The sequence below is a fragment of the Panthera onca genome, chromosome E2 (genome assembly GCF_046562875.1).
Source record: "Panthera onca isolate mPanOnc1 chromosome E2, mPanOnc1 haplotype 2, whole genome shotgun sequence".
Taxonomy (NCBI): domain Eukaryota; kingdom Metazoa; phylum Chordata; class Mammalia; order Carnivora; family Felidae; genus Panthera; species Panthera onca.
In genome coordinates, this window is record NC_138353.1 from 42,856,566 (window position 1) to 42,882,312 (window position 25,747).

Genomic DNA, 25,747 nt, shown 5'->3' on the forward strand with positions numbered 1-25,747 from the left:
CTCTTCTTTTTCATTCTTTTTGCCTTAGTGATTTCATCAGCTCCCATGGTGTAACTCAAATCCTAACAACTCCAGTTCATACTCTGAATCTTTCCTTTGAGCTAGGCTTATCTAGCCCTTGCCATACCTATCCCTACTTGGATATCATTGGCATCTCAAATTTGACATATCTAGAACTGAAGGTCTGAAAGTCCCCTCAACCCCCTTTCCCCAAAACAAACAAAGGGCTTCAGCCCTTTTCCACTGTTCCTTGTCTCAGCAAATGGTTATACCACCTACTTGATTTTCGAATCCAGGAACCTGGAGATCGTCTCTGACACCTACCTTCTTCCTTGCTCTGTATTTGGTCACTAAATCCTGTTGATTTCACTTCCTGAGTCTCTCATCAGTTCTCCCTGCTCCTTCCAGGCCACCATCTTCTCTCACCTGTCTCTCTCCTCCTTTTAATTCATTTTCAGTACAGCAGCCAGAGTAATTATTTTAAGAAGGAGAAAAAATGTTGTTTGTGGTTTCACAAGTTAGACTGGGCTTTGTGTTTTGTTTTCAGGTGTCCACTTGCGAAAGCAGCATTCCTATATTGAGCAAGGCAAGAAATGTCGATACTGCGATGCTGTGTTTCATGAGCGCTATGCCCTCATACAGCATCAGAAGTCACACAAGAACGAGAAGCGCTTTAAGTGTGATCAGTGTGATTACGCTTGCAGACAGGTAGAGACTTTCATAGTTAGAAAGCAGTTGATTCCCTGTCAGTGTCAGGTTTTATCCGAGGGTTTTTATATTCCTTGTATGATGGCTGTTTTTAAGGATGATATTTTCAGACTGATGTATGAGGAATGTCACCAAAGGTTTCACTCATCAATTTTATCATCTCAGTCCCCAGCTGATGTTTTATTCTGTCATAGCTTACCTCCCCCTCAGGCCAAATACTGGCTGCTTTCTCAGAACTGAGGGAATTAAGTCCAGGACTTGAGAAAAGAGAAGAATCTGTTCCTGGGGCCTATTGGTTGGGGGAGATCAAGACAAGCAGCCCAGGAGGGGGGAGCATATCTATACTAGAATTGATGGAAGCAGTTTTATACCCCAGTAAAGACAACTTTATCCTCTGGACAGGTAGTTTTGAGCCTAGATCCTTCAGAGAGAAAGGCCTGTCAACCACATGCATGTAGGTTGTGGCTAGTATAGCAGCCCTGTGACAGGCTCTGAGGCCTCCCCCCCCCCCCCCACCTTCTTTCAGGAGAGGCACATGATCATGCACAAGCGCACCCACACCGGGGAGAAGCCTTATGCCTGCAGCCACTGCGACAAGACCTTCCGCCAGAAGCAGCTCCTTGACATGCACTTCAAACGTTATCATGACCCCAACTTTGTCCCTGCAGCCTTTGTCTGTTCTAAGTGTGGGAAAACATTTACACGCCGGGTAAGAGTCAGAACTTTATTTCCCTTGTTGTGGTTCTTAATACCATGTTCTTGATTTTCCACTGAGGTTATAAGCACAGAGATGCCTTATCATTTGGAAAGGGCCACTCATCCCCACCTCCAGGTTCTCTGTGCATGTGTGAACCCTTCTGCTGAAGGGGAACTCTGTATCTGTGAATAGATCTGTCCTGGATCTTCCCTTAGAGCCATTCTGTACAGGACAGGGAGCTGGTCTGATCTCCCATGTTCCTCTTGTCTGCAGGCTGCTGAGCCCCTGTTCAGAGGATGCAGCCTCCTCTTCTGACGGACTTTTCTTTGTCTCCCTTTCGCTCCCTTCCTTTCCCCCCTCTCTCTCCCCCCTCCAGAGGGAGGCCATTTCCCCTGAATGAGGAGAATATGTTTAGAATGTGCTTAGTAACACATACTAGAACATTTGGACTTAATATGGTTACCCCAAATTTTTATTTATTAAGCTAAAATAAGAGAACATCTAATTCTGATATCAACTTTTTTAGTAATATGAATGAAGGTTTTATTTCTTTTGTTAGAATACCATGGCAAGACATGCTGATAATTGTGCTGGTCCAGATGGCGTAGAAGGGGAAAATGGAGGGGAAACAAAGAAGAGTAAACGTGGAAGAAAAAGAAAGATGCGTTCTAAAAAAGAAGACTCCTCTGACAGTGGTGAGTACCTTGTTTCTTGATTTAGTTACACATAGAGATTTTGGTGCCCAGCTGCCAGTACATTTATGTAGGATGTGCTGGGATATAGAGATAGGCCAATCACTCTTACTTTCTGTAATCTCTAGTCTTCCTAATGTGTGTATGGTTTTTTGTGGGGTTTTTTTTTGTTTTGTTTGTTTTTGTTTTTTTGGGGTTTTTTTTGTTTGTTTGTTTTTGAGGGAAAGAGAGCTGGGGAGGGGCAGAGAGAGGAGAGAGAAAATCCCAAACAGACTCCACACTGTCAGCGCAGAGCCTGATGCGGGGCTTGATCCCATGAAACTTGAGATCATGACCTGAGTTGAAACCGAGAGCGGACGCTTAACCAACTGAGCCACCTAGGCGCCGCCCTAATGTGTATATTTTTACAGCAGCAGTTAGTATGTTTCTGGGGCCATTTTTTTTTCTCCTGGTATTCCACTGCTTGATAATGTCTTATATGTTACATGTTCAGTTAAAGCCAAAGCAAAATTAATATCTTGACTCAGTTTACTCAGATTAGTAATATTCTAAGGCCAGCAGAGTTTCTTTTCTATGTTCATAACTTTTACATTTAGGAAGCTGGTCTAGATTTGAGCAATGAATCTAATGGACGTGAAGAAGGTTGCTTAAGCATCTTGACCAACTTCTGGTTTGACTGCCTGTGTCAGCCTAGCCTTGAGATGTGTTGATCAGATCCATGAAGGTCAGCCTTTCTCTTCCTACCTTAATCTCTGAATTTTAAAATGTAACACTTTGCCTATTTTCCTACCGTTGATGCTTTCTGGGGTGTTTTTGCCTTTCTAGTCATGAAATCCAGGTGCTCTGGTATGGTTTTGAGGTGCTAGAGTCATGAAGAGGGAGGGAGAACAAGAGTGTCGGTAACATAGGAGTCACATTTGATTGTACACACTTTTTCATGGTGGTAGGCTTTTTCAATGTGGATACTTGGACTACTGGCCAAGTAGTTGAGAAAGCACATTTGTGACTAAAGATTTAAGTTTTTTATGGTAAAAGATGTATGTAAATGGGTTTTGTTTTGGGGAATACACTACCCCAGAAGCACCATCGGACTGGAAAGATTATAGATGGCGCCTTAATGTGTTTCTAAGGCTCTTCATTTTGTCTTTTGCATGCTTGTTAGAAGTAATGGGGAGCGGGGGCAGCTGGGTGGCTCAGTTAATCATCTGACTTTTGGTTTTGGCTCAGGTTGTGATCTCACAGTTTGTGGGTTTAAACCCCACATCAGGCTCCACACCGACAGTGCAGAGCCTGCTTGCTTGGGATTCTCTCTCTGCCCCTTCCCCACTCAATGTGCACACGCATGCGTGTGCTCTCAAAATAAACAAACTTGGGGGGGAGAAGCTTCAGTAGTAATGGGGAGGGATTGAAATTTTTGAAGGTTGAACATGTTTGAGAACTTCAGTGACTTTATTGATTTTATCTAAAACTTGCTTATGAAAGTACTGATTTTTTATATTTAGAGCTGTAACAAGGTCCTTTTTAGTTTTTGTGTATTTTGTATATTTTAATAAAGCCTTTACTTTTCTATTTAGAACTTTTCTGAGAGATTATTCATCCAGTAAGCATAAGAGTAATTTATTTTTTGCTGTCTTTTCTAGAAATCTATTTTAAGCATTATCTTCATCACTGGGTTTTAAGTAAACATGCCTCCTTTAAAATGTCGGTTTGCTTTAATCTTTATAAAAGCATACCACCCTCAGGGCGCCTGGGTGGCTCAGGCGGTTAAGCGTCCGACTTCAGCTCAGGTCACCATCTCGCGCTCTGTGAGTTTGAGCCCCGCGTCGGGCTCTGGGCTGATGGCTCAGAGCCTGGAGCCTGCTTCCAATTCTGTGTGTCTCTCTCTCTCTGACCCTCCCCCGTTCATGCTCTGTCTCTCTCTGTCTCAAAAATAAATAAACTTAAAAAAAAAAATTAAAAAAAAAAAAAAAAAAGCATACCACCCTTGGGGCACCTGGGTGGCTCAGTCAGTTGAGTGTCCAACTCTTGATTTCGGCTCAGGTCATGCTATAACAGTTTGTGAGTTTGAGCTCCGCATCGGGCTCTACGCTGACAGTGTGGGGATTCTCTCTCTCCCTCTCTCACTTCCCCTCCTCTGCTCACACACTCTCTCTCTCTCTAAAATAAATAAATAAACAACGGGGCGCCTGGATGGCTCAGTTGGTTAGGCATCAGACTTCGGCTTAGGTCACAATCTCACCGTTCCCGAGTTCCAGCCCCACATCGGGCTCTGTGTTGACAGCTCTGAGCCTGGAACCTGCTTCAGATTCTGTCTCCCTCTCTCTCTCTCTGCCCCTCCCCTCTTCCCCCACAGTCTCTCTCTCTCTCAAAAATAAAATAAACATTAAAAAAAATTACAAATAAATAAACATGAAAAAACAAAAACCCCACACCACTCTTTACTGAGAATCTTTGTGGGACCCCTTTGTTTGGCTAAGAAATGAATGAATGGACTGTTGGGAGAAGCCAGGGGAAGTCACAGGCTCCAAATGCCACCAGAGATCCATGGGTAACCTTGAGCTCAAGGATGTCTGTAAGTGCTTCTAGTTGCAGAGCCTCCTTCTGCCACAGACGTTGGCCCTTAGTCGTCTTGGTGATGTGCACCATCAGCCTCACTCCCTAATTATGTTTCACCAGAGCATCTTTCAGCTAAAGATTTTACTGATGGTTCCCAGTAGATTTCTGCCATTCCTCCTTTGGCTTCTGCACTGCTGGCTTGTAGAGCACAGTTTGGGTCTGGGCCTTGTACCCAGTGTCTTTGTATCCCGCCCCCCCAGAAAGTCAGGGCCTTCCATCCCTTTGCTGACCAAGGCCACAGTCATATTTGTTCTCTCCCAGAAGTTCTGCCTGCAGAGATTAACCAGCAGAGTCTACTGCTATTTTCAAGGCTTTTTGCCAAAATCTCTCCAAGCCAATAAGCCTTTGACCCTATTAACCTTCTTTGTGTGGCTTTCTCCCCCAATTCTGAGTGAATTTGTTTGGTTTTCTAGGCATTATGCCAACTTAGGCAATAGGGGGCTTGAATAAGTTCAACAGGGAAGCATCTTGTTCTTGACACACTGCCACATACCAATGTATTCCCCACATTTTCACTTAGGATTTGACAAATAAGGCATTTTGTCCTGAAGATAAAGCATTTAGTCTTTGATTTCTAAATTTAAATGTCTGGACCCAGGGGAAGATTGTATAACCTGTGCTTCTGAGAGGAAGGCAGGGAAGGCGCTTTGTGTGCTGTGGTGAGTGGGGAGGGGCAGCAGGACAGCCCCAGACAGAGGCCAGAGGTGAATTCTGCCTGCTGCAGTTCAGCCGTGCCTTACAAATCACTTGGCTTCTCACTTTTTCTATAAAATGAGGGTAACACCTCTTATTAAATGAAGTAATGAAGCCTGAATGGAATAATGGAGAATTTAAAAACTGTGATCTGTGGTGTAAATAAGAGCTATGTCTGTGCTAGAGAGTAGAAGTTATAGAGCATGGTTACATGTGTTGTTAGTTCAGTCCTTTTGATCCTCAAATCACCAGTAAGTGTAGAGATCATACAAGGAAACTGGGATTCACTGTGGTAATTGTCCCTAGTAAGGGACACCTTACATACACCTAGTAAGATATGTGGGATTCAAAGCCATATCATCAGGCTCCTTGTCAGTATTCTTTCTATAATAGTCCTGTCTCCTTTTATGTGGTCATGGAATCAGAGAGAAAATTAGAGAGTTAAGAATGACCCACTGAATCTGACATAGCTGGGAATTAAGTCCAAAAACTTGGCTTTAAAAAAAAAACACATCAATAATAGTCCTAAAAGAACTCTTCGCTGCTTATCCTAATAATAGGACGTCACAGTGCAAGAGGAAGTTATGTCTTGCTCTCTGACACACACACACACCTTCCTCTCAGAGATAAGCAGGAGCACATCTTCAAGGGTCTGTCTCAGGCTAAGTGTCCTGCTTTGTCCTCATATAATAGAGGGAACGTATGTTTTCAGCTTAAACACTTTTTTTTTGTCTATCTAGCATATGATGGAGTTGCCTGTTAAGAATTTGAAACTCAATATTCTGATGTCTACAGCTAAAAGAAAAAAGTAATATCCAGTCCATATAAAGTATGAATAGTAGTCTTCAAGCTGATTTGCTTATTAATTGGACCACAATACCAGTTTACTCTGTCAGTGTTGATAGCAAAAATCCTAGCAAAAGCATTTTTAAATGGATTTCTATTAAAATAAATACGTAACTAGACATAACAGAATATGTGATATGTGTGTGTCATATTTTTCTTCCACCATACTTCTTCTTGCCCCACCACCTGTTATTCCTGATTTCGTGAGAAGAAAATGCTGAGCCAGATCTGGATGACAATGAGGATGAGGAGGAGCCTGCTGTGGAAATTGAACCCGAGCCAGAGCCTCAGCCTGTGACCCCAGCCCCACCACCTGCCAAGAAGCGGAGAGGACGCCCCCCTGGCAGAACCAACCAGCCCAAACAGACCCAGCGTAAGTTACTTGTCTCAGTTCAGTAGGCTGGCATCCTCTCCCAGCATGTGGAGGAGCCAGATGGGTCCTTGTTTTGGGGAAAGATAGGAACTAAGCCATGAGAATAAGTTAAGGTCACACCCTGAACAAACTCTCAGGAAGCAGTTGTTTAGTTTTTACTGGGTAACACCTGAGGAAGATGCTAGAGGCCTCTTCTGCTTCAGTGAGAAGTCCAGAGTAGAAGGGTACTCGTGCTGTACAAGATAGGTACTGCTAATGTGGTAGGGGTTACAAGACCATCACAGTTAGAGTCAGCTGGCAAAATTGATGTGGCAATGAATATAAAAGAGCTAAATTTTAAAGGATGGAGGGATAAAGCAATTTCTGTGCTGAGATTGTTCCTCCTAAGAATTCCAGGCCTTTGGATTCAAGTGCTCGCCTTCTGATTTAAGAGAGGACACAGAGGAGGTATTTAGCCTGTACCCCACATCACAAGTGGTAGTGGGCAGCAGTCCTGTATTGGACACTGCCCCCGTGACAGCAGGCTCTGGGGGACTCAGGTCTCTATTCTACTCATTGCCTGGATACCTGAAAGCTGGTGGGGTTTTTTTCCTTAACAAATGCAAGATTTAATCTGTTTTTTTTAACGTACTTCCTGAACCCCATGTATAGATGTCTGTCACAGGAGAGTGTGAGGTTGGTTAACTATAGGTCCTGGGAACCGCTTTGCCTACACATACTTGAGTGAAAAAACTGGTGGAGGGCCCTGGGTGTGGGAGACCTTCAGAATCAGGAATGGCATGTTCTCGCTAGAGGCGGGTCGCCTCTAACACAGTCCTGCATCACACACAGTGTGAGGTATTCTTCGTCATGTGCTGTCTGCATCTTTTGTCTATCTTGCATTGGTGTAAAGCTCAACTTTATGATATAAAGGAAAACTAAGGCTTATAATATGTAATTTGGGAGGCATATAAAGATGAATGTCTGCCTTTTGTTCACTGATGGTTTCTAGAGTATTGGGGATTTTTGAATGGCCACATTTTAGGTCATTGAGCCTTTTTTTTTTTAATTGGCTTTCTCTGTGTTCTTACTGAGGCTTTCCTACATTGCTGACATCCATTTAGTGTCAAGTCTGAAAGGACCCTTGCAATCCTCAGGGGCTTTAATGGAGCATTTGTTTTGTTCATGCTCTTTCTTGCCAGCAACAGCCATCATCCAGGTGGAAGACCAGAATACAGGTGCAATTGAGAACATTATAGTTGAAGTAAAAAAAGAGCCAGACGCCGAGCCCGTGGAAGGGGAGGAGGAGGAGGCCCAGCCAGCCGCCACAGACGCCCCCAACGGAGACCTCACGCCTGAGATGATCCTCAGCATGATGGACCGGTGATGGCAGGGCGTTGCTCATCGCCAGGACTGCTCTGGGCTGTGTTTAAACGGCCTGCATCTTAATTTTTCTCCCTCTTTCTTCTTTTGGCTTTGGGAAAAGCATCATTTTACACCATTTTACCAAACATACTGAGAACTAAAACTTCAAGGATGATGTTAGAAAAATGTGATTTAACTAGAACTTGCTGTTTGATGTTAGCAAATCATGGAATGTTCTGAGTCCCTGAGGGTTTACTGTGAAGTGCTGAGGACAGTGTTGATGCCTGACTGGTTTTCTTAGACGGAAACAGAGACATTGAACCCTCTCTCTTGGCTATGGTAAACCACTCCAGAATGGCCACCAGGTTTCCCAGAGTTCTAGGTCTTCTTCCCAGGAGAGTTTTTAATTGTAAATGCAGACTTGGGAAGGACTTACACTTTTAAACTGGTTTTTGCTTCTGCTTCTCCCTGACTCCCTTTGCTCGGAGCCAGCTGCACACCAGTAGTACGGCATGCTGCGATCGGTTTCTGTCCTGAAGGCTTTGCCTCTTTCTTGGCAGAGTTTCTGGTATGGTCAAGCTTGTAAATAACTTTTTTTACATTTTAATCTTTTCCATTAATTAAGAGGTTGAAAAGAAGTGCAGTGTAAGAAAACCCAGCATTTTAATTACTTGCAAATTAAGTCACCACAGACTCTGTAGTGTGTAAATGTTGACGAGGAATTGGATCACAATCATGTAGCAGAACGGCACCCAGACTACTGCCACTAGTGATGGACACCCACGTGGAAGATCGGATTTCCAGCCCATGGAGCCAGCATTTGAACCTTGTACAATTAACTTTCAGTTATGATTTCCCATCCACATTTTCTTTGCTCTGTTCGTAGCTGAATTTTGTGTTTTATAACTCCTCTGTTCAAGCAGAAGGATGATTATGAGTGGGTCACAGCAGCCCTTAAAAGCTGGGCCAGAAAATTTCACTAGGTCAGTAATTTAAACTTTGGATCTGCAAAAAAAAAAAAAAAAAAAAAAAAGTAATAATAATGTGAAACAAAACCAACTAAAAAGTGATTCTTGCACATGAACTGTCACATGTTTAAAATGTGTTTTTTAGAGAGCCTCAGTCTTGCTGATTTCAAACACTTTTTTCTTCTGTGTATTGCTTTTAAAAGAGCCATCAGTTAGCTATCAAACTCTAGGTTGATGCATTTTGTACTTAGCTGTACTGTGTGATATTTTTCATTATTTTAGGACACCAACATGAGACCTGTAATAAAATATGTAATGGGGTTGAAAGCTGGGGAGGAGGACCTACTGCTGTACAGCTAATAAATCATAACGGATTAACAAGTGCTCCAGATACTCCGTCGTGTGTGATCTCTGCCTGATGGGGGCCCCACAGGGCCCACACTCCTGGCCTCAGGCAGTGCAGGCCTGGTCACCTTTCAGAGGCAAGTTCTGTACCACAGGATGGCCACTTCCTCCCTAGCACTTAGGAGATGATCTTGGTAAATGGTTGGATCGAGTGCATCCTGTCACAGGTTTTAACTCCCCAAAGGTGTGTGTGAGTAGCGATGTGTGGATGGACTGCTATCAGCCCCCATGGTCCACCTTAGGAGTGGGTTCCTACGGCAGGGGTAACCACAGATGTTAGAGAAGGGGCTCATGGGAAGTTCTGCACTCTGGATCTCCGCTCACTGAGGGCTGGGCTCACTTGAGCCCAAGTGCAGGACAACAGAAGCTGGACCCAGTTTGCTCTAGAGAGGCTAATTTGGGAGGGGGAGACACATGTAGTCTAGTCACCAGGCTGCAGGGAGAGAGACTCAGATGGCGTAGCTTGTTAAGCACTGCAGGAGACAGGGTGGAAAGGGAGTTGGAATAGGAAGTTGATGCATTAGTGAAACATCTTGATGCTGCTGGCCGTTTCTGGGCAGATAGCTTTGGCAAACCCATTTTAGGTAAAATCTTCAGCCACTAATTATAGGGCTTTTAAACCAGAATCCCAAATTAGCGGTTTTCAGTGAGAAGTAACAAAAGTTGAGATGTGTGTGGCCTTTGGCTGCTCATACTGTCTACATAGACCCGTCTCCCAGGAAAACAGGTAGCTGAGGCCTCAAACTCTGAGCCTTGCAGTCAGTTCCTTGGGTCGAAAGTTGTCAGAATATTGAGTCTCTGTCATGCATGGGCCAACCCTCGTGGGGGCCAGAGTACCCCCTTCCAGAATTGTTCCAGTGGCCATAGAGTTTTGTAAACTTTCTTGGTGTTTATGACAAAATCTCTGCAGAACAGTGAGGCCTTTATCTGTATTTTCAGCATAGCTTTTTCTCATTGTGTACATTCAAATTGAAAGTGTAAAGTATGTTTGGGATGGGGAGGGGGCAAGAAAAGTCACATTCTGATGGAAGAGACGCTGAAAAGTGATTCCTCATTGCATAGCCCATGATGTATCCTGTGTGAGTCCATTATATACATACAGCCTTATACTTAAAATATAAATCGGGACACCTGGGTGGCTCAGTTGGTTAAACTTCCAACTTTGGCTCAGGTCGTGACCTCACAGTTTATGAGTTTTGAGCCCCTCGTCAGGCTCTGAGCAGACATCTCAGAGCCTCTGCTTCAGATTCTCTGTCTCCCTCTCTGCCCTGCCCTGCTTGCTCTCTCTCAAAAATAAACATTTAAAAATAAATATAGGGGCGCCTGGGTGGCTCAGTCGTTAAGCGTCCAACTTTGGCCCAGGTCACGATCTCATAGTTCATGAGTTCGAGCCCCACGTCAGGCTCTGTGCTGACAGCTTGGAATCTGGAACCTGCTTCGGATTCTGTGTCTCCCTCTCTGCCCCTCCCCAGCTCATGCTCACATACTTGTCTGTCAAAAATAAATTTAAAAAAATTAAATATATTTTTATTATATTTATATATAAACAAAGTACAGAAGCCAATTCTCATGGTTAGTCCTCACCAGAGAACTTTTGATGCGGAAGTTCTCTGACCTGTCTGCTGTTCCCCACTACTAAGCCAATAGCAAGTACTGGAGTAAAATATTCTCTTTCCACACCTGGGTTGGTACCACCCTCCCCTGCTGCCCAGCAAGGTGCCCAGCAAGCACCTGAGTCCTCTTGCCTTTGGTCAGGACCTAGCTGGTTTTTTTGTTTTTTTAACCATTTGTTTTTGGGAGAGTGCAAACAAGGGAGGAGCAGAATGAGGGGAACAGAGACTCTGAAGCGGGCTCTGCGCTGACAGGCTGAGAGCAGTGAGCCCGATGTGGGGCTCAAACTCATGAAACCACGAGATCATCACCTGAGCCGAAGTTGGAAGCTCAACCCGCTGAACCACACAGGCGCCCCAGGATCTAGTCTTTTAAAACCATCTGAAGGGAGACTTGTGGCAAACCTGGGAGGTGCAGCCTGGCCTGGCCTCATCCTGTGCTGCTGGAGCAGGCGGGGCTTATGCTTCCTTGTGAGCTTCAGCATTTCCTGAGCGCCCACGGAGTGTCACACCATCTAGAACACAGACAAGCTGAAGGGCCTGTCCCCTTCTCAGTCACTCAACATGTTAGGAGCTGAGTCCCATGTGTTCACTTGGTTTCTGATAGCAGTGTGGTAGTTTTGTCACTGCCGCCCTGATCTCCATGCTGATTCTGGTTTCAGCAGCCTGTACCCACCCCAACAGCACTCATCAGACAGGGGTAGATGCCACCAATGTGTTGCTGGCCTCGAGAGTCCCTTTTGGCAGACATTCCCTCTTGTATTTCTTATCCTAGTCCATTCTAAACAGAGAAGTCCCACTGAGGTGGGTTTTCTATTATGGAGTCCTGGGGTTGCCATGGCAGACTTGGCAGATGTGAGTATTCACTGAGTGCCAGGCACTGTTGTGAGCACTTAAAAAGCATTTAATCCTTATAGCAACACTTTGAGGCAAGTTAATAGCTCCAGCTTATGAAACAGGAAAGGAAGTCCAAAAAGGTTAAGTAACTTAGTGTGGAACAGCTGGAAAGAGTTGGGAGTCAGGACTTAAATTCAGGCAGTCGGCCTTTAGAAGCAGCATTCTTGTACCACTTGGTCACGCTTCAAGTGCAAGAGACCTACTGAGTTCTCACCCTAAAAGCAGCTTGTGGGTTCTATGTGGTCTTAGAAGGAATCCTAGATCTTAAACCAAACTCTTCTTTCAAACTGGGAGACGGCAGAGTAGGACTATCTCTTGCCTCTGTTTGCAGAAACTCTCAGCAACTTCTCCCGCTGTATCCTCCCATCAACCCTAGTCAGCCCTGTGCTTTCACACCATTGGCCTTTTGCTTGAGGGTAGGCTTTGCCCAAGCTGCTACTGTTCAGTTTCTACTGCCACTTTGTGTCAATCTTTGGTAGAGATGAGATTTTGTTAGGTGAGGGGGTGGAGGTGGGGGTGGGGTGGTGGGATGATCAGGTGACTGGAGGATGTTTCCACTTATCTCCAAGCCCTGAAGTGGGGAGGGATAGCTAAATGGGAATGAGACCAAGGCACCCTGCTCAGCATCCCTCATCTACTTTCAAGATTATTTCTTTCACCTCTGCCTGGCTGAGCTGTGGGCAGGGCAGAGGGCTGTTCCTAATAAGTGGAGTTTAATTGGATTGTAATGGAAGAAAAAAACAGTAATTCTTTTCCTGTGAACCCTCCAGAATCTAGGTCCCTGGTCTTTTTTTTTTTTTTTTTTTTTTTCAACGTTTTTTTTTTTTTATTTTTATTTTTGGGACAGAGAGAGACAGAGCATGAACGGGGGAGGGGCAGAGAGAGAGGGAGACACAGGATCGGAAACAGGCTCCAGGCTCCGAGCCATCAGCCCAGAGCCCGACGCGGGGCTCGAACTCACGGACCGCGAGATCGTGACCTGGCTGAAGTCGGACGCTTAACCGACTGCGCCACCCAGGCGCCCCTAGGTCCCTGGTCTTTTATCTGGCAGCATGCTCTGGTTAGCAGGACCTCACCCCATGACCTACTGACCCCTCCCAGCCCTGGAGACACTAACTTTTCTTTCCTTCAGTGGTTCCCCCCTCCCTAAACTCTAGCAGAGGTAAGGGCGCGCAGGAGGGAGAAGACACAGACACAGGAGAGGACTCCCATGTACCTAGCCTTCGCTCACCCCTGCCTGAAACACTTGGGGTTCAGGCCTTGGCCCAAGACTGCCCCATGAAGGTACTCCCCACCTTTCAGCCCAAATCTGGTGAAAGCTGGAGACTCTGTGCTCTAGAAAAGGGTATCTGAGCCCATCTGGCATTTTTTCGGCCTTTCAAAAGTTAGTGGATCTCGGGGGCACCTGGCTGGCTCAGTTGGTAAAGCAGGTGACCCTTGATCTCGGGGTTGTGAGTTCTATCCCCCCCATGCAGATTGCTAAAGAAAAAAAAAAAAAAAAAAGTTGGTGGCTATCCCACGGGGTCACATACTCCAGGTTAGGAGCAACAGATTAGGCCCTTCAGGCTAGGACCCGGGTGTTGGGAGAGCTACTGGGAGAGATTCGTTGCTCCTTGCTGAATAGGCACTCCTCCCGGCCCGCCCCTTGTCCACCTCCCCAGCTAGGTTTTGGAGGGGACCAACGCGGGTGGGCCGCAGGGATCCCCGAGCGGGCAGCGCCCCCTGGTGCTCGCGACAGGCACTGCGGTGCGGGGTGGAAGTAGGGGGCTAGGAATGGCAAGAGGCGCGCGCCACACGCACGACCCTCCCGGCCACACCACTCCTACCCTGTGTCTGTCTTGCCAGAGTAGCTCCTGCGCGACTGGGCGGGCGGACAGCTGGGACTCTGCCCCCCTCCTACATCTCCTGTCCCGCGGAGGCCGGGGCGGGGAGGAGCCGGGCTGGGGGCGGCCTGGCAGGAAGCAGCGCGTACCTTCCGCTGCAGGAGGAGCAGGTGGCTACAGTGCGGGCCGGGGCCCCCAGGCTTCCTGTGTGTGCGCCCGCCCGCTACTGTTTCTTGTCGGAGCTCGTTGGGCCATCCGGCGGCCCGGCCCGGCCCCATGGCCCAGACCCCCGACGGCATATCCTGTGAGCTGCGAGGTAAGCGCTGGCCCTTCCCGCGTACTTGGCTCCAAAGCCAGAAGCCCATCCAGCGTCCCGGAGCACCTGCAAACAGTTCTTTCTGCTTCTCGGAAGTGTTTGGTGCCCCCACATCCACTCCACTCCTTCCTTACTGGCCCATAGATGAGCCCAGGCCAGAAGCCTGGTGCAGACCATGGGCCTGAGTTGACCTTCCCAGGAGGACCAAAGTCACCCAGCAGGCTGCCATTCCACAGGCGAGATCACCAGATTCCTGTGGCCCAAGGAGGCTGAGCTGCTGCTGAAAACCTGGCTACCAGAACGGGAGGGTGCTGAGCGAGGTCATGTCTTGGTATGGCAGGGGGCAGAGCTCGGGAGGGCCACTGGGGCCCAGGAAAATAGAGTCCTTGTCCTGCCCAGGGGGTGAGACACTCTCTTCCCCCAGGCACTGCTACGATGGAGAGCCTACCTGCTCCACACCTGCCTTCCCCTGAGGGTGAGTGCCAGGGGCTGACCACCACCCCTCACCCCTTGCCCTCCAGCAGCTTTTTTGATGAGGGCTGCCTCCGCTGAGTTGTCTGTGCTCTGTGGGCTCTGCCCTGCCAATAGCACTGGGCTCCCCACAGCAAGCAGGGCTGGCTCTGAACTCTGGACTGCACGGAGGACTGGGGTCCCAGAAGGGCAGGGCTAAGGCCTTGGTTCCAGCTGATTCAGGCACTCCATAGGTGGACTGCACATTCAGCTACCTGGAGGTCCAGGCCATGGCACTGCAGGAGACACCCCCTCAGGTGAGACACCTGGTACCCCACCACAGCCTGCAGCCTGGTCTTTGCCTCCTTTTCCACCTGCCCCCACACATGGAGCCCAACCCAGCAGCCCTCCCTCCCCAGGTCACTTTTGAGCTAGAGTCTCTGCCTGAGCTGGTCCTGGAGTTTGCTGGTGTAGCTGCCCTGGAACAGCTGGCCCAGCACATTGCTGCAGCCATCAAGAAGGTCTTCCCTCGCTCGAACCTTGGGTGAGGCCAGACAACTACAAGGGACCAGCAGGAAAGGAGGGCAGCAGGGGGTGCTCTGAATGACGCAAGTGGGTTGCCTCCCATCCTAGGGGCTACAAGTCCCCTGCCCCCTTTTCCCTTATCCCCCTCCCCAGGAAGCTATTCCGGAAGCCCACATCCTCCTCCATGCTGGCTCGGCTAGAGAGAAGCAGCCCCTCCGAAGACACCTTGCCCAGCAGCCCCTGTGGTAAGGACCAAGAAAAGGGCACACAGAACTTTCAGCCTCCCCCCATCCTGCAGTCCCAGACCCCTGGATTGGGCGTCCCCCAAACTGAACAGTCACTCGAGGCACAGCCACCACCCAACTCGAGTCTGATCTTCCTCCATCTCTGACCTTTTGTCTCTCTCTTCTTCCTCATCCATTACACCCCTGGCACCTCCCCCAGGTGGCTTCTTGGAGACGTATGAGGCTCTGTGTGACTACAATGGCTTCCCTTTCCGAGAGGAGATTCAGTGGGTGAGAGTAGGGCCCTCCTTGTGGAGCTCTGGAGACATCTGACCCCCCACATGCATTGGGTCCCCTCTACCCTTTATGGCCCAAAGCCAGTTGGAGACACCTTCTTCCCATCCAGGATGTGGACACCATCTACCATCGTCAGGGCTGCCGCCACTTCAGCCTAGGCGACTTCAGCCATCTGGGCAGTCGGTGTGTGGCCTTCCAGGACTGGGAAGGGAAGGAGATCCCATGACCCACATTCCTGGGCCTCAGCCTCTCCATGGAGGGGGGTGGTGGGCCTAGGAGGACCCTGAGCCCTGCCCCTTCCCCTTCTCTCACCCAGCGACCTGGCGTTGAGTGTGGCTGCCCTGTCCTACAACCTGTGGTTCCAGTGCCTCTCCTGTGTGGACATGAAGCTGGTGAGAGTGTAGGGGCAGGGAGGAGCCAAGGGTGTGGTGGCCAGGGTGCAGCTCATTGAGCCTCCACTCTGGTTCTCAGAGCCTTGAGGTCTCGGAACAGATTCTGCACATGATGAGTCAATCGTCCCACCTGGAGGAGCTAGTGCTAGAGAACTGTGGCCTGAGGGGGTAAGGGGGAAAGGGTAGGGCTTGGAGACAGGAGTCTGGGGGCTTGGGTTTGGGCTTGGGAGGCTAGTGGCCTGGGGAGGAGATGGGAATCCAGGGTCAGAGTCTCACACCTGGGGTCTCGTCCCCAGAGACTTTGTCCGGCGACTGGCCCAGGCACTGGCAGGGCACTCGAGCTCTGCCCTCCGGGAGCTTAGCCTGGCGGGGAACCTGCTGGATGATCGAGGTACGGATGAACCTAGGGACCCCCAGGAGGCTGGTGCTAGAGGAGGTGAGAGCCACACAGCTGCCCCCATTCCCCAGGCATGGCTGCTCTCAGCAGACACCTAGAGTATCGTCCTGGAGCCCTGAGGAAACTCAGCCTAGCGCAGACAGGGTTGACAGCTCGAGGTAGGTGGGGTGGTCAGAGCGGGGAGAGGAGGTGAATCCGCCTGATTGCTGAGCCACTCTCTCCACCACAGGAATGAGGTCTCTGGGCCGGGCACTGGCTTCCAATGTGGCCTTTGACTCTGCCCTGACCCACTTGGATCTTTCCGGGAACCCTGGGGCGCTGGGGTCCTCGGAGGACAGTGGGGTGAGTGGCTGTCTTTAGGGCCAATGATTGGGGGCGCTGCAGACAGTGGGATGTCAGGAAGCTCTTGGTGAGGTGATCCCTGACTCCCTCCCTCCCACGCCCATCCTCCCACCAGGGCCTCTATAGTTTCCTGAGCCGTCCTAATGTTCTGATGTTCCTGAATCTCGCGGGCACCGACACCGCCCTGGACACTGTGAGAGGGTGGTCAGTGGGGGGATGATCGGTAGGGCCGGTGGCCGGGCCCGAGACCTGAGGGTAGACCCGTGGTGGGGAGGAGGGGGGCTCAATCTATCGCCGGTGTAGCCTACACACTCTTCCCGCAGCTCTTCGCAGCGCTGGCCGGCGGCTGCTGCACTAGCCTCAGCCACCTGGACGCCTCGAGGAACGTCTTCTCCCGCACGTAAGGGGGGCGGGTCCGGGCGGGGTAGGGGGAGACGGCGGGGAGCCGCCTCCTTGCGCCCGGAAGCCCACTCCTCCCGCTCTCCCACCCCAGGAAGTCCCGGGCTGCGCCCGACGCGCTCCAACTCTTCCTCAGCCGTGCGGAGACGCTTCGGCACCTGGGCCTGGCGGGCTGTAAGCTGCCGCCCGACGCGCTCAGGTCAGTGTCGCCGCCTACGGTTACGCCCCGGCGTGTGCGGCCACCACCCAGGCCGGGGCCCCAGAGCTTCACCCCGCTCCTATCGCCCCCTCGACCTTCCGGTATCCTGCTCCTTCCTTCTTGCTATTCGTTCGCGCCCTGGGGCCCCCTTTCCCAGCTCCCGCCACCCCTTGTGACATCCTCTCCCAGGGCCCTTTTGGAAGGCCTTGCGCTAAACACGCACACGGGCGACCTGCACCTGGACCTCAGCGCTTGTGAGGTGAGCGCCCGGCCCGAGACGTGATCAGGCAGTGGGCGCACGCGGAGTGGGGCCGCGAGGCGGTGAGCGCCGGCCATTGGGCGCCTGAGCCTCTGCACCTGTGGCCTGTCGGTCTGAGCTTGTTTCACCTTCCACCTTCAGCTGCGTTCAGCGGGCGCTCAGGTGATACAGGACTTAGTGTGCGACGCCGGCGCAGTGAGCTCCCTGGATCTGGCGGATAATGGTGAGGCTGCCCGGAAACCCACCCTCCCACTGCCCAACCAGTTCCCACCTCATCCCCAGCCTCGCCGTATGCGTGATCCGAGCCACCCCTAGGCTTCGGCTCAGACATGGTGACTCTGGTGCTGGCCATCGGGAGGAGTCGGTCCCTGCGACATGTGGCACTTGGAAGGAACTTCAACGTCCGGTGCAAGTGAGTCCCCATCCCACTCCCGGGCCTCCCAGACAGCACCCCACCACCCCACCACCCCACCCAGGTCCTTCCAAACCGCGGCCCCTGCCCCACAGGGAGACCCTGGACGACGTCCTGCACCGGATTGTCCAGCTCATGCAGGATGATGACTGTGTGAGTTCTTGGGACAATGTGGGATCCTCAGGCAATGGACCCCTCTGACTCCTGCTCCCTCAGACTCTGTAACTTGCCCTCCTTGCTGACCGCTTTTCTTAACTGCAGCCCCTACAGTCTCTGTCGGTGGCTGAGTCGCGGCTGAAGCTGGCCTCCAGCGTCCTGCTCCGGGCCCTGGGCACGAATCCTAACCTGACGGCGCTGGATATCAGCGGCAACGCCATGGGGGATACCGGCGCCAAGATGCTGGCCAAGGCACTTCGGGTCAACACTAGGCTCCGGTGGGCGGGGTCGGAGGGGGGAGGAGTGCGTGGTGCGGGGAGGGTGGGGGGGGGGAGCTTACTGGGCTAAGGGGCGGGGCTGAATGTGGAGGAACAAATGCTGCGGCCTGTGTGCGAGGCGAATGGACGAGGCCAGCGGGTTGGGTGGAGCTTGTGGAGCTCCGCCCTTGACTGAAGCCTGGCCTGGCCCAGGTCTGTCGTCTGGGACCGGAACCACACGTCTGCTCTGGGCCTGCTGGATGTAGCGCAGGCCCTGGAGCAGAACCGCAGCCTAAAGGCCATGCCTCTGCCACTGAACGACGTGGCCCAGGCACATCGCAGCCGCCCGGAAATGACCACACGTGCAGTGCATCAGGTGTGGGTCCCTCTCCTCCCTTGCCCTGCTCTGCTTGGTAGCCCCGCTTCCTACCACTTCTCAATATCCCTTGTCCCCAGATCCAAGCCTGTCTTTTGAGGAATAACCGTGCGGACCATGCCTCTTCTGACCGCACTTGCTGTCCGCAGCCACCGGGTCTGGTCTCCGACCCTTCAGAGCAGGTTAGTGTCCCCTTCCATAACCTTGAGTAGGCACAGGAGGTAGGGAATGGGATGAGCTTTGGCCCTCGAGATCCTCTGAGTTTGAGGGTCTGACTTTCTTGGGGCTAGGGTGCCTGAATTATGCTGTCCCGGACAAGTCCCTCTTCTTGGTAGCTCCCCCAAATAACACCCCTGGATGCCTTTTAAAAGCATTTAAATAGGGTCTCCTGTTCAAGATGGGAGCTATTTTGAAATCCTCCCTTAATCCTACCGGCCCCCTACCCCCCACCCCAGGTGATTATAGCCTCATGTATGGACTTCCTGCTCACAGGGCTCTTCTGCCCTCTCCACCCACCTCTGCTGGGGCCAAACTCAGCGACACTTTTTCTGGTTTCATCTCCCTCTGCTACCTTACCTTTGTGAGATCCCTCCACCCATCTGTTCTCAAATCCCAGGCTTTAGAGCTCAGGCATCTCAACCCAGACATCCTTCAGGGGCTTCACATTCTACAGATTTTCAAGTGATCTCATCACCTTGCACAAAGTCTTCTCTCTATCCTGGAACCCAATCTCAATGGTGCCCATACTCACCAAGTGTTGTGGACAGAGGTTTGGACCAGGTCTCTCCAGGCCACATTAGAGCCCCCACAGACCTCCTTAGTCCTCCCTCTGCTAACTTTCACACACACTGATCCTTACCCCCACCCTAACTATCTCTTGCTCCGCCTGGTCTTTCATCTATGGCTCCTCACAACCATTTCTTTTTTTTAATGTTTATTTTTGAGAGAGAGAACAGGGGAGGTGCAGAGAGAGAGAGAGAGAGAGAGAGAGAGAAAGAATCCCAAGAGAAAGAATCTGACGGTGCAGAGCCTGACTAGGGTTGTGATCCCACGAACCATGAGATCATGACCTGAACCAAAATCAAGAGTTGGCTGCTTAACCGACTGAGCCACACAGGCACCCCACCTCACTCCCATTTCTGCCCACCACTAAGTCTGTCTTCTATGTGGATGATAAGCAGATCAAGCTTCTAAAATACAGACATGACTAACAGCTCCTTTTTTTCCTATTCAGGACAATTAGGGAGTATATATAAAGTCTCTAAAATGAACCAAAGGAGACACTGCTTGCCCTCCTTGAACAGATAGGTTTCCTAAGTGACTGGCCTGATGGGATTGGCTTCAGGACCTTACCACCCTGTTGGAGACACTGGGAAGGAGGCAGAGTCTGGGGGGCTGGGAGGGGACTAAGATCGGACTGATTCTTGATGCATCCCCCCCAGGAAGTGAACGAACTGTGTCAGTCAGTGCAGGAGCATGTAGAGCTACTGGGCTGTGGGGCTGGACCCCAGGGTGAAGCTGCTGTGCACCAGGCTGAGGATGCCATCCAAAATGCCAACTTCTCTCTCAGTGTGAGTACTCCCCTCCCCACCACTGCAAAAAGACCCTCCCCCACTTAATCAGGTGTCAACTTGCAACTCCTTCTCCTCCTTGGCCTCCAGATTCTCCCAATTCTGTATGAGGCTGGAAGCTCCCCAAGTCATCAGTGGCAGCTGCGGCAAAAGCTAGAGGGCCTCCTGGGACAGGTGGGCGAGGTCTGCCGTAAAGATATTCAAGTAAGATGGTATCCTAGCCCCAACCCCATCTCCACCTCCATAATAGGCTTGACCCCTATCCCATAGGTTTGACTGTGATATTCCTTGAATCACTGTTCTGTGAGGGTTGGAGCTTCAGGCCACACCCTCCATGTTCTGATCTTTACCCAGGATTTCACTCAGGCTACATTGGACACAACAAGGAGCCTCTGCCCACAGATGCTACAGGGACCCAGGTGGAGGGAGCAGCTAGAGGGGGTTCTGGTGGGCTCAAGGGGCCTCCCAGAACTGCTCCCAGAGCACCTGCTGCAAGATGCCTTCACTAGGCTCCGGTAAGCTGGATGGGACTGGGCTAAACTGGACTAGACAGGACTGGGCATAGATAGCACACTAATCTTTGCTCTCTCTTGCTCTCAGGGATATGCGGTTGTCAGTCACGGGGACCTTGGCAGAGAGCATTGTGGCTCAGGCCTTGGAGGGGCTGAATGCAGCCCGTGATCGGCTGGTGAGGGAGAATTGTACATGCAGGCATGTGCATGCGTGCACAGGCACACACACACAGTGACCTGGCCACTGCCTTGCAGGGGTTCTTTAATGTCTTCTGGGGTCATATAGCCCAGGGTTATTTCAGGGTTTCCTTAGCACTGATGGGACTATGGCTGAGGCCCTACCTGCCCATCTTTAGGGTGCCTTATTGCAGGTGGAGAGTCTGGCTCAGCAGGCAACAGTGACAGTGCCTCCTGCCATACCAGCACTGGATGGAGGTGAGCCCAGCCCCCTTGGGCCTGGGGAATTGGAAGGTCTTTTCTTCTCTGAGGAGGTGAGGGAAAAGCAGAAGGATGAAGAGGAACAGAAGGTAGGTGGTTCCAGAAATTTGGAAGGCAGGGAGGCAGCTCCCCTGGTTCCCAGGCTGAGTTTCTGCCCTCCCCACCCAGCATGACAGTCCTCCACAGAAATGGCCTGAGTCCAGCCAATGTTTTCACCTGGTCCTCTCCACTCACAGTAAGTCGGTCTGGGGGAAAGGGAGTTAACCAGGTTGAGCTGAAGGTCCTCCATTAGATCTGGGGACCTAGACACATGGTCACATTCATTTAGTCTTGTCCTAGGAACTACCTGACCCTTGACTGAGCCAGGCCAGGTTCCCCATGCAGACTTGCAGGTTGGGGTCTACTGTGGTCAGCATGGAGCAGGACCTGAGCAGACCAGGATCTACTCTCCATTCGTCTCCCCCGCCCCTTTCCCTACCCCCAGGATGCGCATGCTTGGCGGCAGCGCAGAGCCGCGCCGCTCGGGGCCGCGCTCAGCACCACGGACAGCGGCGACGGGGGGAGGGGCGGGCGTGGGGGGGGTGGGGGTGGCGTAGTCGGGCCCCTCCCCGCGCCCTGGGCGGGTCCCCCGCCGCCCCAGCGCCGCTGCTGCCGCCACCACCTCCCCAGGCTTGCTCCTCGGTACTCCTCTGGTGCTCTCCCTTTAGGTGCTGCTGAGGAACCGGAGCCCGAGCTGGCGGCTCCGGGGGAAGATGCAGAGCCGCAGGCTGGGCCTTCTGCCCGTGGCTCTCCGAGCCCTGCCACCCCGGGTCCCCAGGCCGGCCCACTGCCTTGCATGGACCTGCCACCCTCTGGGGAACCCTTACGCCATCCGACCCGGGCCCGGCCGCGGCCGCGGCGCCAGTACCACCACCGTCCGCCACCGGGGGGCCCCCAGGTGAGTGCCCTTCCCCCATTCCAGAGCTCGTGGAACTGGGGGGTCACGGGTGCCTCATTTGTTTCTCAGGAGAGAAGCAGCTAGGGAGGTGGGTTGTCGGGACTCAAGAGTACTTGGTCGTGCTGCCGAATCTTGGCTTATTCCTGGCCATCCCTTCCCCAGGCCATTCCCATGCAGGGTCATGAGCGTGTGGATTTAATTTGGGGTACATCTCAGTTTAGAACTGCGTCTTAGGTTGGCCCTTTGCATGAACGGATATGCGAGAGAGGGTGTCCATCTTATCCTCCCTCTCCCAGGGTTACTCAAAGATCCTGGGCCCCCTGGCTGCGGGGACAATCCTGCATCTACTGCACGTCCAGTAGTTGTTTATGTGGGGAGATGTTCTGTGTGGGCTGGGTACTGGTGGGGACAGTGGACACAGGGTAGAAGGCAGGCAGGAGTTGGCTTGAGGCCCCCCAGAGGGTCTGACGCAGCAGCAGGAGCCGCTGAGCTGCCAGCAGGCCGGGTGGGGTGGGGGTGGAGGGTACTGCAGGGAACTGTTTGGAGCAGAGAGGGTAGCAAATGGGAACGTGTGACCCAGGAGCCTGTAGGTTTTAGCCTGCTGGTGACAGGATGGTTCCGGGTGTCGATACTCCATGGGACAAGAACAGGTGTGGGCTGAGTGTGTGTGTCCAGGGCCAGCTTCTGATTAGGGGATATGTGAAACCATCCCTGCCCACCAGTTGGACAGCAGGAATGTTTGTCAGTAGCCCCCTAAGGTCACTGCAGCTCCCAGGTACAGAAGTTGCCCAGGCTAGGCTGCTTATCAAGGGGTGGAGAGAATATATGGTTGTGCTCAGTCCTTACCCTATGGTGTCCCCCAGGTGCTCCCAGCCCTGCCGCAGGAAGGGAATGGACTCAGTGCCCGCGTGGACGAAGGCGTGGAGGAATTCTTCTCCAAAAGGCTGATCCAGCAGGATAGCCTGTGAGTGAGGGGCAGTTGTATGGGGTGGGAGAAGGTGGGATGGTCTGTCTGCTTTGCCACTCACTGCCAGCTGTTCCCACAGCTGGGTTCCTGAAGAGGACTCAGCCAATGAAGGGGGTACCACCCCTGTCCCCCGTACACTGAGAAAGAAGCTGGGTACCCTGTTTGCCTTTAAGAAGCCTCGTTCAACCCGGGGGTCACGGCCTGATCTAGAGACCAGCCCTGGGGCAGCTCCCCGTACTCGAAAGACCACACTTGGAGACCTGTTGCGGCCACCATCCCGCCCCGGTCGTGGGGAGGAGCCTGGTGGAGCTGAGGGGGGCACCAGCAGCCCAGACCCGGCCCATAGGAGCCGGCCTCGTTATACCCGGGAAAGCAAGGCCTATTCAATGATACTACTACCTGCTGAGGAGGAGGAAACACTGGGCACCAGACCTGACAAGGTAGGCCTGGTGACAAGGGGTGAGGGCTCTGCTAGGACTGAGGCAATGGGCTCTCTCCTACTTGGGCTTCTGTGTTCTCAGCGGCGGCCCCTGGAGCGGGGAGACACAGAGCTGGCCCCATCCTTTGAACAGCGGGTACAAGTGATGCTGCAGAGGATTGGTGTGAGCAGAAGCAGCGGGAGTGCTGAAGGCAAGAGGAAGCAAGTAAGTTGGGAGGGACACAAGTGCAAAGTGAGGGGGCAGGCGACATGTGGCTTGTGGCAATCTGTGGGTGACATATGTGACCAGAAGGAGGCTCATGACACACAGACGGCTCTGTCAGTTCCACCCCCTCCCCCTCAGAACAGTCATCAGAGTCCACCTTTCTTCCTTCTTGGCTTCTGCCCTGGTCATTGGACTGGGGTGGTCCTTTTTCTGTAGATCTAACAGAACTCTGACCTTGTCACCTGCATTTGAAACAGCAAGTCTTCCAGGTACTTCCTCTCAAGACACTGCCCTGCCTCCTAATCCTGCCCCAAGGCCTCAGCCCTTGTCACTTCTTTCATCTCATCACCCTGCCACGTGTTCCTGTGTCAGGAACTCCTCCCTGGCTACTTCTAGCCTCTCATCGCCACCTGTGGGTTACATGAGCTTCCTCTTCATCCATCCCTGCATCTCCTGGTGGGCATTTAGTAGTGGTTACAAGAACAAGGCTAGAGTGAAGACAGGACAGGACTGAGCTCGATTTCCCTGTTTCCTACAGAGCAAGGATGGAGAGATCAAGAAGGCTGGCTCGGATGGTAAGTGGGATCCTGTGCTACGGCAGTACATTTTTGGTGAAGGAGCTGTCCTTAGATATAGTCCCCAAGGTACTTGCTGTTCTGGGGGAAGAGGGGAAGAGGCCAGGTTTTTCTTCCCCTCACTCCCAAAGGCTGGTGCCTGAACCCCCAGCCCCTTGCAGGTGACATTATGGACAGTTCCACAGAGGCCCCTCCCATCTCAATCAAGTCCCGCACCCACTCCGTGTCGGCTGGTGAGTAAGGGCCACTGTGTGTGTTGGGGGACATGCAAAGATAGGAGGGGGTCAGACCACTGGTTAGGCTCACACCCTTCTCCCTGTAGACCCCTCATGCAGACCTGGTCCAGGGAGCCAAGGTCCGGAGTCCACCACCTGGAAGACACTAGGACAGCAGCTGAATGCAGAGCTCAGGGGCCGTGGTTGGGGCCAACAGGATGGTCCAGGCCCCCCCTCCCCTTGTCCCAGCCCCAGTCCACGAAGAACCAGCCCCTCCCCTGACAGCCTGGTCCTCCCAGAGGACCCTTGCTTGGGCCCTAGGAACGAAGGTAAGCAGGCACCTAGCCCCCACCCCAATACTGGGCTGGGGACCCTGATGGTGGAGGGGGAAGCAAGGGCTGGAGTGGGGAAAGCTGTTGAGACCATACCCTGATACCCTGGCCTCCCCCAGATGGCCAGCTGAGGCCTCTCTCGGCAGGGCGACGAGCAGTGTCTGTGCATGAGGACCAGCTCCAGACCCCTGCTGGTGAGGGGGAACACCTCCCTGTGTGCTTGAGTGCAGGAGGAGATGGGGAGGGTAGACTCCATGGCTCCCTTTGTGGTTTTGGTCCTTGGAGGGGGCCACCAATAGTGTAAGGGGTTGAGAAGTTAGGGAGCCAGAAGGCCAGGAGCACGGGTCTGACAAGCCCTTCCCACTAGTCCTGGCTCCACCTCCAGGAGAACAGCTTTTGCCAGGGGTGGGAGGATGCAGGGGAAGGAGGTGGCTCTGAAGCCAACAGTGTGTGTTCACACACGCACTGGAGGTGGGAGAGAACGCTTGGGGACAGGCAGCAAGCCCCTAGCAACCTCCTCCCCTGCCAAGTGTTTCTGTGTCTTTCAGAACGGCCCCTGCGGTTGCAGCGCTCCCCTGTTCTCAAGCGGAGGCCAAAGCCTGAGGCACCCTCATCTCCAGGCCTAGGTGAGAGGAAGCTAGGGCCAGTTGGGAGGGTGGCAGGACTGCTCAGTCCAGTCCTGATCCCTCCTCTCCCTTCCTCCTTCCCTTGCAGGATCTGGCCTTGGAGCCCAACCTCTGCCCCCACAGCCCACAGAGCCCTCTAGTCCTGAGCAGAAGCCACCCTCCCCAGCCACAGACCAAAGAGGCGGCGGCCCCAACCCCTGACCCTCTCCTTTTCCTGCCGCATGAGATTATTTTATTAAAAAACTCGAAGCAGAGTG

At 52.2% G+C, this 25,747-nt stretch overlaps 2 protein-coding genes across 12 annotated transcripts in view; both read left to right on the plus strand.

Moving 5' to 3' along the window:
* CTCF (CCCTC-binding factor) overlaps nt 1-9,322 on the plus strand; it is a 47,618-nt gene extending 38,296 nt beyond the window's left edge. For 2 of the 3 annotated variants that reach the window (XM_060650473.3, XM_060650474.3), the window contains 5 exons: nt 548-708; nt 1,235-1,417; nt 1,965-2,100; nt 6,464-6,625; nt 7,807-9,322. In XM_060650473.3, the coding sequence (XP_060506456.1) occupies nt 548-708; nt 1,235-1,417; nt 1,965-2,100; nt 6,464-6,625; nt 7,807-7,991 (827 nt within the window). In that variant the 3' untranslated portion in view covers nt 7,992-9,322. The remainder of the gene's footprint in view (nt 1-547; nt 709-1,234; nt 1,418-1,964; nt 2,101-6,463; nt 6,626-7,806) is intronic. The other variant, XM_060650475.3, reaches the window with a different exon arrangement.
* A 4,296-nt stretch (nt 9,323-13,618) lies between these two features.
* CARMIL2 (capping protein regulator and myosin 1 linker 2) lies at nt 13,619-25,705 on the plus strand. Of its 9 annotated transcripts, none has more exons than XM_060650422.2 (39): nt 13,622-13,988; nt 14,225-14,319; nt 14,413-14,463; nt 14,693-14,755; nt 14,858-14,982; nt 15,117-15,208; nt 15,408-15,478; nt 15,594-15,667; nt 15,801-15,876; nt 15,956-16,044; nt 16,173-16,267; nt 16,345-16,431; nt 16,503-16,615; nt 16,731-16,808; nt 16,939-17,015; nt 17,109-17,213; nt 17,403-17,472; nt 17,614-17,695; nt 17,788-17,884; nt 17,980-18,037; nt 18,146-18,318; nt 18,511-18,673; nt 18,754-18,855; nt 20,116-20,244; nt 20,335-20,448; nt 20,599-20,759; nt 20,845-20,932; nt 21,113-21,283; nt 21,363-21,429; nt 21,902-22,131; nt 22,995-23,095; nt 23,178-23,538; nt 23,620-23,742; nt 24,281-24,317; nt 24,449-24,550; nt 24,640-24,861; nt 24,984-25,058; nt 25,413-25,490; nt 25,579-25,705. In XM_060650422.2, exons 1-39 carry the CDS (start codon nt 13,949-13,951, stop codon nt 25,689-25,691), a joined length of 4,248 nt encoding a protein of 1,415 aa, XP_060506405.1. In that variant the 5' UTR covers nt 13,622-13,948; the 3' UTR covers nt 25,692-25,705. The 9 variants fall into 9 exon arrangements, 8 of the variants coding, with proteins under 8 accessions (XP_078295003.1, XP_078295004.1, XP_078295006.1 ...); XM_078438882.1 differs by having other exon boundaries at nt 21,128-21,283; nt 24,479-24,550; XM_078438883.1 differs by having other exon boundaries at nt 21,128-21,283; nt 24,479-24,550; nt 25,011-25,058.
* Nucleotides 25,706-25,747: the final 42 nt, after the last annotated feature.

What these genes read in the sequence shown, in the direction of transcription:
- CARMIL2 (XM_078438877.2), top strand. Translation starts at nt 13,949, where the DNA reads ATGGCCCAGACCCCCGACGGCATATCCTGTGAGCTGCGAG. An exon ending in GGTCCTCGGAGGACAGTGGG is followed by an intron (nt 16,616 to 16,730) that starts GTGAGTGGCTGT and finishes TCCTCCCACCAG; the next exon opens with GGCCTCTATAGTTTCCTGAG. An exon ending in TGGGCACCAGACCTGACAAG is followed by an intron (nt 23,539 to 23,619) that starts GTAGGCCTGGTG and finishes CTGTGTTCTCAG; the next exon opens with CGGCGGCCCCTGGAGCGGGG.